The 15,920-nt window shown below is 36.7% G+C and overlaps 2 protein-coding genes across 2 annotated transcripts; both read right to left on the bottom strand.

Moving 5' to 3' along the window:
* Positions 1-7,591: 7,591 nt before the first annotated feature.
* LOC149018062 (small ribosomal subunit protein uS9-like) lies at positions 7,592-9,497 on the bottom strand. The gene has a single exon (XM_089152384.1). It carries the CDS (start codon positions 9,392-9,394, stop codon positions 8,963-8,965), a length of 432 nt encoding a protein of 143 aa, XP_089008510.1. The 5' UTR covers positions 9,395-9,497; the 3' UTR covers positions 7,592-8,962.
* Positions 9,498-10,195: 698 nt separating this feature from the next.
* Positions 10,196-14,040, bottom strand: LOC149018063 (F-box protein At5g67140-like). The gene is made up of 5 exons (XM_089152385.1): positions 13,690-14,040; positions 13,423-13,569; positions 12,589-12,724; positions 11,013-11,111; positions 10,196-10,775 (listed from the first exon to the last, which is right to left on the bottom strand). Exons 1-5 carry the CDS (start codon positions 13,782-13,784, stop codon positions 10,563-10,565), a joined length of 690 nt encoding a protein of 229 aa, XP_089008511.1. The 5' UTR covers positions 13,785-14,040; the 3' UTR covers positions 10,196-10,562.
* Between the last annotated feature and the right edge of the window lie 1,880 nt (positions 14,041-15,920).

A 15,920-nucleotide genomic window follows, 5' to 3' on the forward strand; every position in this document is an offset into this window, starting at 1 on the left:
GCTTTTTATTGCATTAAGATCTCTAATCGACTAGAATTCAGAGGAGTGTATGTTCCCTCTAATTGTTTCTTGGACTCTGGCTGATCACCCTTGGTCGGAACGAGGTTCAAATTCCTATCTTTTGAAGTTTATTTTTATTCGCTTTCACCTCTATGACCAGTTCTTTTTTCTAGACTCAATTGTTTATGATATCTCAGCTTGTTTGTGACATTGGTCAAGTAAGTTTGTATAATTCTCGAGCATGTCTAACATGAGTCTCTTGAGTAGACCTTCATGGCTAAGTCCTTGATAAAGGACATGGAAGGCGATCTTTTCGTTTAGATTTTTGATATAAATGGTCAAGCTATTGAATCTTCGTAGGTAGTCTCTAATTGATTCCGAACGACCTTGTTTGATCGAAAACAGGATGTACTCTCTTTTGTTTGTACTTACACCGCTTTGGAAGCATGATAAAAAAGATTTGACCAAGTTGGTTGAAATCCTAGATTGACCCATTCTTGAGTCCTAGAAACCATTCGGATGCCGCTCCAATTAGTGACGTTGGAGATATTCTACACATGACACTTGGCTATGCCTATAAGAGGACATTATTGACTTATAGTGCAAAATATTGTGCCTTGGGCATTTAGTCCCGTCGAACATATTGAAGGTCGGGCACTTGAAGTTCTTGGGCGTATTTGCTTTTGAATAGCCCAAACAAAAGGATCTTCTTTCAAAACATAGTATAGGACATCTTTACCTAAATCCTTTAACTATTTTAATTTTTCATCAAGTTCCTCGAATCATCGATCATAGTTTGTTCCTTTGGCCGCAATTTCATTGTTGTCCTTTACTTTGCGGTGGTCGACCGGTGGAGAGCTACTTTCTTGATCTTCATAATCATCTCCTAGGAGGGTCCTTAAACGCTGACCTACATGATGGCTGGGATTCTTCACTGACTTTACCTTTTCCCTTTTCACGATTTCTTTGAGAAGGTCGTTGAAATTGATCGAGCGGAGGCACTCGTCCATCTCACTATTTTGTTGCTCTATCGCCCTCTGCTCCATCTAGATTTATAGGGTTATCTTATTGGGTGGCTTCTGGTAGAATTACTTGTTGGCGGATGCTAGCCCTAATTAACTGGTTCATCTCCAACAATTGTCTCTAAAATTCGTTAAATTGATCAACAACAGCAAATTGGTTGGATGAACCTGCTAGGGCATCATTATGAGGAGTTTTTTTGGTTCCTCGGGGTGCATCCTCTTTATTGACCTCCTGTCCGTCCTCATTCGAGTCATCCTCAACTAGCATTTATGCTCTAGTGGGCATGATGGCTTTTTAATTAGATTCCCACAAACGGCTCCAATTGTTGCTCCAAAATCCTGATCGACAACTAAGAAGACATAACCAACAAGAACATGCTCGACATGGATGGTCGAGTAAAGCCTCTAACGATCAAATCAATGGAGCACACAGATTTAGATAAAGGAAGGAAGTTATAGATCTTGATGCTAATGGGAATAACTCCAAAAGCGTACCTACCTTTGGTGACATAATCGATTTATATAGTTTTCATAAGAGATTCCCTTAGTTCTGTAATGGAGTTCAACGTAAACTGTATGATCATACCTTCCGTCTCTCAAACCCTTATCTGTAAAGAGAATATTACTTGTATTCGAATTGTGGAACCCGAACTGGATTCAAGGGACAATTCGAGTTTCCTGACCTAGTAAAACATCTTGTCCCTAACTTTCAAGGAAGCTGGTTACAATTAGAATATGTTCGCCACTATCCAACAAGGATTTGATCAGACCTTATCAATCTTGGTTGGTCCAGATCAGGACAGATTTTCAAATGATGACCGTATCACTTTGAATGCTCAAATGCAGAGATGTGATTGATTTAGATTGGATGTGAGGAAATATAGGTACTGCTTAGTTATTGTTACAAATATAGAGTTGGATTGAGTTCATAATAGTGAAAGTATCTAAGTAGCAGAAGCCATTATGGGATCTTATTTAAAAAAAAAACAAATATAATATCATAAATCAGTAACCTGAACTCAAAAGTATAGATGAAGCTTGATTTAAGTATGAAGTTCCAGAAACAAATTTGGACTGAGATGAAGGTAAGGCTAAAAGCCGATTAAGCTGTTGACATGAAAAACCGGATAACCAGCAAAACACTTATTAGCCAGCCTAAACTGCCTAGTTTCTAGATCATACAATACACAAAGTCCATTGCAGCAAACCAAGAAGGTGTGATCACAGGTGTAGGATTCTCTGTCATAAAATACAGCCGTTCCTCAAAGCAAAAAGCATCCTGCCTACGTCTATCTCCGAGTAATCGAACACCCGCACTAACGAATTGCTTACTCCATTTTTGCTCCACAGCATCAATCATTGATTGACAATTGATACTGAATTCCTTACTCCATGTTTGCTTCGCAGCATCTTTCAAAACCCACAAATCCACCTGATCGTAAGAAACACAAATCGCTAGACATAGAGAACCTTTCATGTTGTGTAGACTGTAACCATGCACTTAGGATTTTGTGTGGGGATTGTAGTAATGTGATATCGATTAAACTGAATTCTTCAGTTGCAAGGTTCATCTGTAAGATGAAAGGTCTCGTCAGCGGTCCTCTTTCTATCATCCAATATATTACTCCCTAGATGTGAGAGGAATATCCAATTCTCTCCATGATCCACCACTATTGCCATCAACACCATCGCTCTCTTTGTTGCCCAATAGTGTAAATACCATACACTTTCGTGACCTTTGATCCCAGTTTAGTTCATATCTTGAAGGTGCTTTTAAGATGATCAAAACCTTAAATTTTTTATTCAAACTGTCGTAGCTCAATGATGGTCGACAAATATGGTAACCCTTGCCGCAGAGGAATAGAGGAAGCTTCAAAGACCATTGGGTGATGGGGTTGCAGACGTAGTATCGTCTCTTTCTCTCTTGAAGTGAAAATTCTCTTTCTAAGAGGAGGAGATCATTGCAGGAGTCTCTAGGGATCACGGAAGAATCCCCAACAATTTTTCCTACGTTGAATTTGACTTTGCTCTCAAATCCGCTTTCTATATCTACATTGTGATAGGAAAACACGCCTGGGTTTTCTAGGTCATAGACGATTCCGACTCCACCTTTAGGCAGGGAAAGTTGGAGCTGAGTTTGCAGATCGCCGATCAGGGTGAACCATTCCTTGCATACATACCTGAAACTCACCAGAGTCAAACTCAATACAAAAATCAAATAAAAATTTTCAAATCATTTTAAATTAGCATAACAATTAAGGATACGTTCAGCGGAGTCGGTTGCATAGACTCGACAGCAACGCCAGTTCCAAACCCGTCCTCAATACTTCACATAAATATAGCAATAAGGGGTTCCCCCCAGTAATGAGTCTCGTTTAGAAGGAAAAAAAAAAAGGGTTAACCAATCTCATTACAAAAGTAGAATTAGCCTTCATATTAGAATCCGAACAATGTACATATAGCAGTTTAGAAATCCAACAAGTGTAGTTGTGAGGATGGAGAATGATTAAAACGGTTTGATCTACAAAATATCACATGTCACAAGCTGAATTGAGGTGTGAAGGGATTAAAATCTGGATCAGGTAGTGGCAATACCATATCTGCTCCGTATTATATTCTATCCTGCTAGTTTTCAAATTGATTCAATCGGATGTGGATGATATTCGTATAGTTTTTTTAATATATGTTATTCTAAATGGGTATGAATACATAATGAATACAAGTTCTAGACATATCAAAATCCTCTCTATCCAGGGGTATTGATGTTGAAACGATAAAGAAACAAGGCCAAACAGGTGAATGGATAGAAACAATGGAGAACTCTATATCTCAAATGTTTATTCAGAAACAACAATATTCAACTACTCTCTACAAGATTCACAGAACATGATTTTATAGTGCCAAAAAACCTAAAATAAAAAACACAAAATTATGAAAATGCCACTAAAAACAGTAAAATGCCCAAAACGCCCTCAAAATGATCCTGAAACGTAAAAAATGACCTTCATCACCACAAAGTAGTGTGTCTTTCTCACGAGCTCATTTCGAATCAACGTGACAAATTTAAGCCCATATGCCACCCCATATGCATCAGGTTTCCTCCATCCTATCCTCTCAATTGCCAAATGGATGCCAACCAAACCAAACTTGGGAGGAGAAGTGTGGTGCTGCCGGAATAGGTACCTCTAGTAGCCATCGAGAGTACGAAGACCTTGAATTGGGGTCTAGGAAACCGTAATCATACAAAGTAATTTCAATTTGATTTGATTTCCACAAGCTTTGGTTCACCTATGGTTTATTTTACTCAAGGTTGTATTTGGTTCCGCAATTCCTTTGAATTAATATTAGAATTATGTTTCTAAAGAATCATGATTCAGTAGAATCAGGTTATATAAGATCATATTCATAATAAAGAAAAGGGTAATTTTCATTTGGACCCCTGAGGTTTGGTCCAAGTCACTTTTAGTCCAATTTAAGTTTCCTTTTGAATATGGATCCCCTATGGTTTCAAGAAATGATTAAATAAAGACAATCTTAACAGCGAGGATATTGACAATGCCAAATAAAAATCCCCATGCTGGCACTGTAGAAGGCAAGGTCACTTGTGAAGGGCAAAAATCCCTTGAATTGTTTAACAGATGGTACGAGGACTCCATTGAAAATATATCATTTCTTGCTGCACTCCAACGAAGCGTGGAAACTCAGTTTAAGTCCAAGATGGCTTTACAATCTTCAAAAAGAAAGATACAACAATTCTACTTTCATTCCATTGTGCAATCTCCAGGACATGCGGTGTGGATCAGAAAAATCTTTCAAACCTATCTCCTTGAAACTCGAGTGGAATTTCGTTTAAACACTCTCCTTCTCTCTTTTGTGTTCCCAAATTTGATTTCTCTGAAATTCTTTACTTTCTTCTTCCCAGTTTCAGCTTGATCTTTTGGTTTTTCATATGGGAGTAAGAAAAGAATATGAGATTTCTCCATCTCAAATCTACAAACTTGGGTCTGAAATCCGAGGTACCAGAGAATCACTCACTGCTAATACATTTTGTGTACTGATCAATACAAATTTGTATCGCTAAAAAGTGGAAGGTAAAAAAAAATGAACCTACGCAACCCCAAAATCCTGAAACGCATTTTGGCCTGGTTCTGTAAGAAAACTTGGCTTATCACATTTGATAAGTTCTTCCAAAACAAGAAGTGAGAGAGAGGAGAAAAACTTTAGAACCTTGCTCGGATTGCAGTTATTTCTGTGACAATGATGGATATAGAATAGGGGGCTTTCGATTTTATCCCTCTTCGTGCTCTGTGTTTTTCTTTGGTTTTCACTTTCAGAGAGTGGGTTTGAGAGGATAAAAATCAGAACACATGGCTGAATTTAATCGTTCATTGAGCACTTTCTGAAAAATTTATATTTTAAGGAAGTAAAATACATCATTTATTCAATTTTTCTTTCAGGTCTATAATGCAATTGCAAATATCTTACATAAAAAGAAAGGAGTATACTCAAAGCGAGCAAGTGTGTTCTTGTCAATTCTACCCCCAAAAAAAACTGTGTTCATCAATCACCAACTTCGACCAAAAAAATTTTAATAACTTCGCTCTTTTACCAAACTTGATGTCGACAAATCTCTGACCTAAAATTTATTCAGGATTTTTCATCATATACACCAATAATTTGGATTTTTCATCATATACACCAATAACACAAACACAACCTGCAAAGCCGAATCCAAAAATTCCTTAACAGATGTATCTGTTTCCCTATAACTCACACCAAAACCAAACTGACTGAACTTGGCCACTGACAACTTAGCTCAAGATATTTAGTCTCTGTTAATATTATTAGTAATACGGTTTCTCAAAACAAACCAACCCAACCCCCAGCCTCCTTTTCTCTGTCTTCCAAAAAGAAAAGGCACAAACTTCTGTAACTCTTCCATGGGACAATAGATGCATCTCAAAAATATTAATCACAAAATGATCCTCTCAAAGGACTTGTTAAAACCAGAAACGCTCTTCCAGCCTTGGAATCACAAGTCATGGCACATGAAACGGGATTGACATTCTTCCTAGTACTCTGCTGACCCATTTCTTTTTTCCAAAAAAGCAGATTCAGCACCCTAAAATGAATTAGGTTAATTTGATCTAACTTTGCATCTTACCAAATAACACCAGATGATAATTTCACAAGAAGTCTTGACCTACCATTCCGAGACGGATTTTACTTATTTTCCCCCTAAGGGAAGACCTAGAGTAACCTTCCCCATTCTTGTACATACTACAACATAAACTATTTACTTTGAAGACAAAAGGAAAGATTTAGACATTGCAACATGGATCATATGAATGGATTACATCGACCTAGGAAAAAATAGTGTCCCTAGAGAATTAATTTAGAAGTATAAAAGAAGATTAGTGTCTCAAATAAATATATGGGGCCAAACAGAAATATGAATGATAGCAACAAGGAGTGTGGGGGAAGGAAGAAAGGTGGAGGGGAAGATGGTGAATTTTAATTACAACTGGATTGTATAAAGGAACAGTTTTAAGCTCTTAGTTGTCTGTGCTTCGCATGGAAGATTTAACCAGAGACTCTTGAGATGAGGTTCCTTCATGTATGATTTTTGCGTTGATAGATGAAACAAAAGTAGGATGAATGCAAAATGAGACAAATGGAGACCAAACTTGGAACTAAGATAATGGATCAAAGATAAAATACATGGACGAGCAATGAAATGAAAATTAATCAGACAAAGATTCCGCAAAGTGATTATTTAAGCCATCTAGGCTCAATCATATGTATAAAGGTGACATTCAATACAATGTTTCATGAGGAATTAAAACAGAAATATGAAGTTGAAAGGTGCATCTAGAGTGGGGTGTGTTTTGCTTATTCCTATAACATTAAAAGGAAAAGGTACTACAAAACAGTCTAAGACCAACCATGATGAATAGAGTGAAATGTTGGACAGTTAAGAAGCATCAATTGATAAAAAACTTAAAGAGGTAAAATGAATGGAAAAACTAGGCAGGATAAAGTATGAGCAATAAGAGTTGATTTGGAAGTGAATAGCATAGCCTCTCAACAACTAACAAATACATTCCAGTAATGTGTGCCCTGCAATTAGCTAAATATAGGCAACTGATGTCGTTTGTTCAGCTGGGAGTCCTATGATTTACCAAAACCGTCTACTTGCTCCTGACTTAATATACAAATGGTACACGTCTGACATCAGTATCTACAATGGGTGTTATATATAATGCACATATTGTAAGCTCTACATTACTTAACGCGACAGACCCCAAAGGCCACAGAACCGTGTCAGCAAGGAAGTGGGTGTGAAATTCCTTTGGATTATCTGCAAACCCAATCATCATTGAAAAGGTTAAACAATGCATAGTTATAACCTTAATGCTGATATTTCTCAGCTAAATCTTCTTAGTCGTGTTGTTCTTTTGGTGTTCCCTAGTGTATAGTTGATGCACCCTCCTATCAAAGGCCGTTTTGCACCACCACCTCCAAGATAAACAACCTCTACCAAAAGATATAGCAATTATTCTAGTCCCTCCAAGGAGCCAAAAGTAATACCCACACAGCTAAAATAAACTCAAGACAAATGTAAATATTGCAAGAAAGAAGTAAACAAGAACACAAATACATTGTGTATTGTTTTCATTGTATGCAAGGAATGGGATTGGGTTTATACAGGCCCAAGACTAAACCTTACACCCTTTAAGTTCCTTATGGTCATAAATTGGGCCAACCAATTGTCTTGACCTACTTCCCCCACTAAACGGAGAATCAATTGTCTTCATCCACATCCTCGACTGAATGAAGAATCAATAACCTTGACCTACCTTCCCCACTAAGTGGAGAATCAATTATTTTATTTGTCTCATGGTTATGAATTAGAGTTAATCGATTCAATTGATTTAATTCTACTCATGATAATGGTCATGAATGGTTATGAAGGTGCCCATAGGTATTTGAGGTCCATGGTAACCTACACTTGAATCGAAATAAATTCCATCCAATAAACAACCCCACCTCATCACCCATGATCAAGGTCTATAAGGCTCTCATATCAATTCCAATTGATATTCATAGCCCACCTCACTACCCATGACAAAGGTCTTAAAGAGCCTAATTATGAATCCCTAACTCATGAGTCCCACACACATAAAAATCAATTAAAATAAAGGAAAATAAGAAACTAATTTTGAAACTTAATATAAAATTAGATTTAATTAAACAAATCTAACACCACACCTCAACACCATTGACCACTCACCTAGCAACCAAAGTCAATAAAATCTCTGAAGTCTCACCTAAGTAGTCACTAAAAATAAATGTGTAACATTTGAAACTTCCTAAAGAATTTCTAGCATAAACAACTTATCAAGAAGTAGAGTTTTCTCCCTTCGAATTATTCTAGACCAAAACTATTCAGTTTTCATATACCTGAGGAATGAAAAGTAAGTTCTTCTAACAGTATTTAGAAGCAGATCATGGTCTAAATTGTAATGTCCCCAGATGAAAAAAATAAGGAACGGGGAGGAAATTTAACAAATCCAATAAAGCGACTAATGGAATACATAAATCCTAACAATCGGTAAGCACCCAATCCCAGAATTCTATCCATAAAATCAGGTGTGCTGACATTGTTAAGCCTTAAAACGAAAACGTAACTATACAAACAAAAGTAATTTCCGTTTAAAGTGAAATCTCTAGTTCATAATTCATCCCAAAAAAAAATGGGGAATAATTTCCCACCACAAACAAAAAGACTACTATCTGAATTGCAAGGGTCTTCGCAAATATCCCAACAACACAAAAACGATCACCAACATTATAAAGACGTTCAGCAATGCTGCAACTAAAATATAACTCAAGCAAAAATGTAAAAGAGATGAAAACCTCCCGCCTTCATTCTCCTCTCAACGGTATGATTTCTGGAAACGAGCACGAGCTCCACGACCACCAAACTTCTTGGGCTCGCAGCGCCTCGGGTCAGCAACAAGGAGAGTCCTATCGTACCTGACGAGGATATCCTTGATTTCCTTCTTCGCCTGCTCATCGACATACTTCTGATAGTAAGCAACAAGGGCTTTGGCAATGCTCTGGCGGATAGCGTAGATCTGTGAGGTGTGACCACCTCCGCGTACTCGGATCCTCATGTCGACTCCTGCGAAGCGCTGACGACCGAGCAATAGAATTGGTTCGAATGCTTTGTATCGGAGAATCTCCGGTTCCACGAGCTCAATAGGGCAGCCATTGATCTTAATGAGACCCCTGCCTCGCTTGCAGTGGGTTACTGCAACAGCAGTCTTTTTGCGTCCAAAGCATTGAACGGAATCCGTTGTCGCCATGAGAGCGAATTGTATGATCTTGCCTTCTCTCGTTCCGAAAACCCTACTTGCAGCAGGCAAAACTCAAAAGAAATTTGCAGCGGCTGGTCTCAAAACGTTTTATACATACTTGCTTTTAGGGTTATAGCAAGAAGGAACTCAACGACGGAAACGAAGGAATGTGGTCAATTAAATTACTTATCTGTCCTCAGTTACGCTAATGACTTAGCTCATCGCATGGTGAGTCTCTCACTGGACAAGCCCTCTTTCGGAAATTCCATTGTTAGTAATGGCCTTTTTATATCAAATCTCATTCTCGTTAAATACTACCAAGAGAAAAGACTCATTCTCATGAAATCAATTTTCAAAAATTATTCGCGAAAGTTCCTTTCCAAAAAAAAAAAAGATTTTCAAAAACTATTCTTCTTTTTCTTTGGTATAATAGCAAATTATACATTTATACCCTTAACCAGTTAACCGTCTTTGTACCCCAAATAATAATAAAATATTAAGAAAACCGAGTTACACACCCAGATCAGCATGGTGATGAACTCCACACCAGAGAATGGAAATTTCCAAGAACTATTCGTGAAAGTTTTTTTCCTTATGCAAACTATTTCTGAAAGTAAATATTCCATAGGCTTATCTAGAATTTCAGATAAGTGGAGAAGCTCCGCATGTAAATGAATCCAGTTTCAGCTTTGATTTCTTTCAGCTTGATTTTCTGAAACCATTTTTTTCTTGTTCTGCTGATAGAGAGACTTTGTCATTCTAATTAAAATCAAATAAAACTATTTAATGCAAAAATCCATCATGGTAGGATTGGTATGATGTTTCTTGTTTCCTTTGAAGGGAAATTTGTTCAATTTTCCTCATGATGAAAAATTAAATCAATAAAAACAAATTCCAAATCCTATTTAAATCAAGAGTTAGGATTCAGAAAGCATGACAGGTTAACCCCCAAACCAAAGCAGTAAATAGTTATGGCCCTAATATGTACATTAAACGGAGCACTAGAAGAAACATTTTACATGAGTTCAATTCATAAGAAACATAGACTTGCAATTCATCTAACAACAAATCATTTACATGAGTTCTTTACACAAGAATTTTGTCAATGAGTTTACACGATAATAGACAAGGAACAAATTATGAACAAAGTGCAACAGGAGCAACTCCGAAAGGAATCTTAGTGAATGGGCAAAAGAGCAACTATTTCAGCATTAGGATGTACTCCTCCAGGCTTTATCTGAAGAGCAGGACTTATTGTCAGCAAAGCGATGAGGCAATCTACAGGAACTCTCATCCCCCAAACATTGATCGACTCCAGCTTCCGGCATTTTTTCACAAGGAAGAAGAGTCCACTCTCAGTAACGTGGCGACAACTCCAGAGTACTATAGTCTGTAAAAGAGTAGCATTTCATACATTCAAATGATTTTGACCTTTAAAAGAAAGAATTGCAGGGAGATGATTTACATAGCAAATCTGCAATGGACCCTCAGATAACAATTATACCACCAAGATAAATAAAAAGATACATATCTTCCCCAATTAGAACACTAATACACAGTTATTGCTGGTGTGCAGATAAAAGCTAAATTACAGAGCATGCATTCTACTGTGTACCAGATAACTCACCTTCAAATTGGGGCAGCTATTCGCAATTGCAAATAGAGATTCATCAGTGATAAAAGTACCACCAACATTCAGGTGTTGCAAGGAACTAGCTCTTGAAGCCTGCAATAGAAAAATCGATCAGCAAATATAAATGGAAAGACACTTCAAATACGAAAGGAATAAACATTGTAAGCAGTTGTCAACTTTGGAGTATTACAGCTAATTGGAGAGAGGAACAACATGCCAACAGAAGGGAATAACAGGACAAGACTGTAGCATAATTATTGATATGCATGCTATAGATCTATGTACAAGTATTAAGAAGGTTCCAAACACCCAGAAGTTGTACCCACTAATCAGACCCTCTCGGAGGCATTAAGCTACCCTGTTTGGATGGCCATTGCCGCCATATAGCTCCACCAGTATGGCTAGAGAAGAGAATTAGTGAGACTTTATGGAATGGAAATTACCCACAGTTCCACTATTTTCGTCACAGGCTTATTAAAGAAACAAAAGCCTCGAAAATACCATGTAACGGAAGGAGTAAGAAGAGGAATAGGAGAAAGCATCAATACTGGAGTAGGAAAAGAGAATGACAAGATAAGGCCAGTGAATACAATGTGTATATTGAATACATCAATGTATTATGTCAATAACTCCTGACATGCTTCTTCCAGCCCCTGTATTGGAAATCCTCACTGTACACTCCCAATACTACCCAGGCCTCCGTAGTGGAAAAAAAGAGAGGCCATTTAGGTGGAAGTGTCCAATATCGACAATTCTATGCTCCATAATTTCTACAAGATTCAAGTATATAAAATAAGTTCTAGTTCTTCTGACTTCTGAGTATCAGTCTGCTTGAGATTGCAGAGTGCTTTGGTCTCACTATGTTAAGGGGGTTCACTAATACCAAGACCATATACTAGTTGATCACTGCAGATTATTACTCATAGACAAGGTTCCAGATCCTCAAATAAAATTTTGAAGATCACCCTGCAATCCCAACCAGCCTACCCCTGGCACTTGTACATGAGACTTCTTTGACTATTCTCAAAATAAAATTTTCATGGTCCTCAATATTGGCTTTTAATAAATGCGGTATGTAAACCAAAACTTTATGTGCCAACTAGATGTATGTTCTCAGATAAAGAGAGGCACAGGAACTTTCAAAGCCGTACAATTTATAACTAAAATCACTTAACCCACTCCGTGTTTGATATATTTGTGGCTTTTGGAGATCCAAAAAGAGCTTCAAACAACATATTCAAAATCAATGCTCCATTCTATCTGAATGCCTGAGTGTGGTGAGGTTATTCAACAGCAAATTCAAGCCATGAGTCAGGAAGACACTCAAATTCAAAGATAAGTAACTCAGTGCAATATAAACAGAAAGAGTTCTGTCATACGTTCAAAATATAACTGAGATATAGGCTTGATTAATAATTCTTGAAAAAACAATGCTAATGTGTTTATGTGGAACAAAAGAAGAAGGTTTGTTAGTCCACATAGTAATACAAAATTACAGATAATCAAGAAACTACACAGAACAAGAGACTCTCATCAGAGTTAGGTGACTTAAAATGCAATGATCACATACCAACTGAATGACACCCTTGTCTGTAATTCCAGTCATACCCCACAAGGATACTGATGTCAAGTTGCTAATACATTTTGCCAAAGAAATTCTATACAAACCATCGTCTGTTATCTGACACCCCCAACGGCTCCTCGAACTGACAAAAAAAAATAAAGCAAATGACAACCATTATAATTGAGTGATTATTTCATACACCATTTATAAATTACTAGATGACTTTGTTCCTCAGCACCACAGTCAGTTTATGAAAATATGAGAGGATGAAATATTCAGTTATAATTTCACAAATTCACTACATTGCTTATGTTATTTTACAAATAAGTACTTAAATTTGTTTTCCGCTTTACAAATGATCCTTGGGACAGAGTGCTGCCTGGGCCTGTAAATTATAGTAAGTGAGCATATCCTTTGATTTGGAAACCCACACTGAGACTGAAATGCTTAAGAGACAATATGAACTTTTGGGACCTAATTTATCAAAACATTCACCGAAAGCTAGTAACCCAATAAAACTACTTTTTCTCAGTTTTAAATTTGATGCACCTTGTAGAGGCCTGTGCAGCCTCAGAAGTTAAAATATACCTCCACCACACCATCCCTCAAAATAAAACCATACAAAGACGCAGAGCATTGAGTTATATAATAAGAATCCCATCATCATCATTATTAAAGAAAAAGAAAAAAGTAGCCCTAATTTCTTGATTTAATAAGAAAAAAGGTATTCTAGAAGGAGTCAATGGCAAATCATCGAAGGTATAAGCCCAATGATCAGGAAATGAACAAGAAAAGAAATTCTATACATCTTGTGCAAAACAGAGAGAGAGAGAGAGTTACATGTCGAGTTCCTTGAGGTTGTAAGCAAGAGCGACGAGGCGGGCAGTGGACTCGTCATCCATCTTCCAGCCAGCAAAGCTGAGGCACTCTTTTCGAGCTAAAGATTGCTTCACCGCTCGTCTCCATTTCCAACAAACGCTACTCGCCCTGGTTCAAGAAGCGCAGCAGAAATATATGAGAGATGATAGCATCTTAATTCAACAACTGAAGTTCAATTCTACTACTACAATCAAACAATTAGAGAACCCAAATCAAAGAACTACTCACTGGGCCAAATCAGTGAAGGAAGGTAAATAAAGGAATATATGAGCAATAAGGTCCACGGGTAGGCGATCAATCTCCGCTTCTGCAAATTCGGCCATCGCCTTCTTCCCAATCTTTCTCTCGAATAAAACCGAAGAAAGAAGAGATGAGGAAGAATTCAACCAGAGGGAATTAAAATTGGGAATAGTCTAACAAAGTTCGACAACTGGAAATTGTCGCAGTTATCATCTCTTCTCCTGACGTTTCAGTATTTTGGAGGGACAAGCAAGCAAGAACACAATTAGAAACTAAAATAGCCATTTAGTTGCTTGCGAAAGGATAATGTCTTACGTCTGGAAATTCAATCTTCGCGGCTCTAATCCTTTATCAACTACACTTAATTAAGTTAATAATCTTAGATTATGTCAATTTATAGCAAGGCTTTGAAATAGCTTTCAACGGCTTTACGTACGCTGGAGGAAAAGTTTCTCTTCGGATCTCCAGAAGGGTCTGAACCGATGGATGGAGCATCCGACGGTGTAGGCTCAAGTTTCCCCTGAAAAGCATAAAAATGAAACACGAAAACAACATCATCACGTTACTTCTCGTTTTGCTGAATACGTTTTCGAATTACAGCCGTTAGCAACTGCGTTAACCATCCAGTTCCAGCTGTAGGGGGCGGTTCATTCTTTAGCCGGGTTTGACGGAAAAATGGAGTCGGAGTTGAATCGGTTCAACCGGATTTCGATCAGATTTGGGATGAATCATACCGGTCAAAAGCAGGATTGAATTCCAAACCGAAAACCTATTCGATAAATCCATAATTTTCATATATTTTTTTTTCTAGAGTAATTTTCATCTGGACCCCTGATGTTTGGTCCATGTCATTTTTAGTTCAAATAAATAGACACTTTGCATCTGCCTTCCCTTAGGCCGTAGGTATCCAATAAGATCAATTAAGGACAAATTCTAATTTTTATGACCAAAATACCCTCACATCTATTCTACTATAAGATTTGCATCATGTCTTACACAATTAAATCCAACAGTGAAAATCAAAAGAGTGGGTTTTTGAATCTTGTAAAATTTTGAATTAATAAACTTTTGAATATAAAATCAAATAATGTGGATTCACTCCACATAACTTTCTAGCATTCCATCTTTCCACTCTCGATAAGAATTTTTTTTTTGGGTAAGAGTAGAGCAGTGTAAAAGGATAGATATTCAAATCCGAGACTTTGTTAAACTTACTGCCTCTACATATATTATCTTAAGCTTAGGTTTTTCTTCAGACAATATGGTGTTGGAAAAGCTTACACACCTCAAGCAATCCTCCAGAAGGAATTTATATTGAAGGTTCAAGATTCTAGAAGATTCAGACTATTAGCCTTAACTGATTGAGCCAAACTTTTAGAGTTAGCTCCACAATTTTCAGGGTAGTGAAATTGTTTAACACTGTATTTAGTTAACATGAATTTTTTAGAATATAAATTTTGAGAGTCACAGTTCTTCAGACACCAATTAGCTTCCAAAAATCTGATTCTTTTACAAATCAGTTGATTCTTTATTTTATATTAAGTAAAACAATTATCTGGCTATTAATTTTCAAATGATCTGTAAAGAATTACATTCTTAAACAATATTCAAATTAAGTCAATGAGATTGGCTAATTTGGCAAAAGATCAACAGATTCAACCCCTAACAAGAGGTAAAAAGTTTGAATATCCTTGGGGCAGGGGCGTCAACCATGTATATAGAAAAGATTAGAATAGTTTACTCTACTACCCTAAAATAGAGGCCTCCCATTGAAAAAATGCATTAAAAACCAAAAATGAAAACATACATTTAAAAAACCAAAATTGGAATAAAAAACCAAAATGAGGAGATGATAAAAACCTATTAGAAAAATAAACTAGAAACTGGAAAAATAAATTCATAGACCTGCTTTTCCGTGAAGTCTTTTTTAAATCCTATCATAGTCTTATTTGGAAGAATTATTTGACAAGATTAGGATAACCGAGCCGTTTTCAAAAAGAATCATACAAACATAATTTGAATAACTAAACAGTTTCGCTACAATTCTTGTAAATATCAGTCTCATAATCATAATCATAATCATTTACAAAAAAAAAGCCATTCTCTTCAAAAATTATTTTACACTATTAGAGTATAAACAATGACTTTCAACTTAAGGTAGAGTTATACCCAGCCTTTTTTCTTTTCTTTTCTTTATTTTTATTTATTTAATTTTTTTT

The sequence above is a fragment of the Hakea prostrata genome, chromosome 4, assembly GCF_041222555.1.
Source record: "Hakea prostrata isolate BN-2017 chromosome 4, UWA_Hpros_2, whole genome shotgun sequence".
Classification (NCBI taxonomy): Eukaryota; Viridiplantae; Streptophyta; class Magnoliopsida; order Proteales; family Proteaceae; genus Hakea; species Hakea prostrata.

What these genes read in the sequence shown, in the direction of transcription:
- LOC149018062 (XM_089152384.1), bottom strand. Translation starts at nt 9,394, where the DNA reads ATGGCGACAACGGATTCCGTTCAATGCTTTGGACGCAAAAAGACTGCT.
- LOC149018063 (XM_089152385.1), bottom strand. Translation starts at nt 13,784, where the DNA reads ATGGCCGAATTTGCAGAAGCGGAGATTGATCGCCTACCCGTGGACCTT. An exon ending in TCCTTCACTGATTTGGCCCA is followed by an intron (nt 13,570 to 13,689) that starts GTGAGTAGTTCT and finishes TTCTTGAACCAG; the next exon opens with GGCGAGTAGCGTTTGTTGGA. An exon ending in ACAAGGGTGTCATTCAGTTG is followed by an intron (nt 11,112 to 12,588) that starts GTATGTGATCAT and finishes TTTCTATTGCAG; the next exon opens with GCTTCAAGAGCTAGTTCCTT.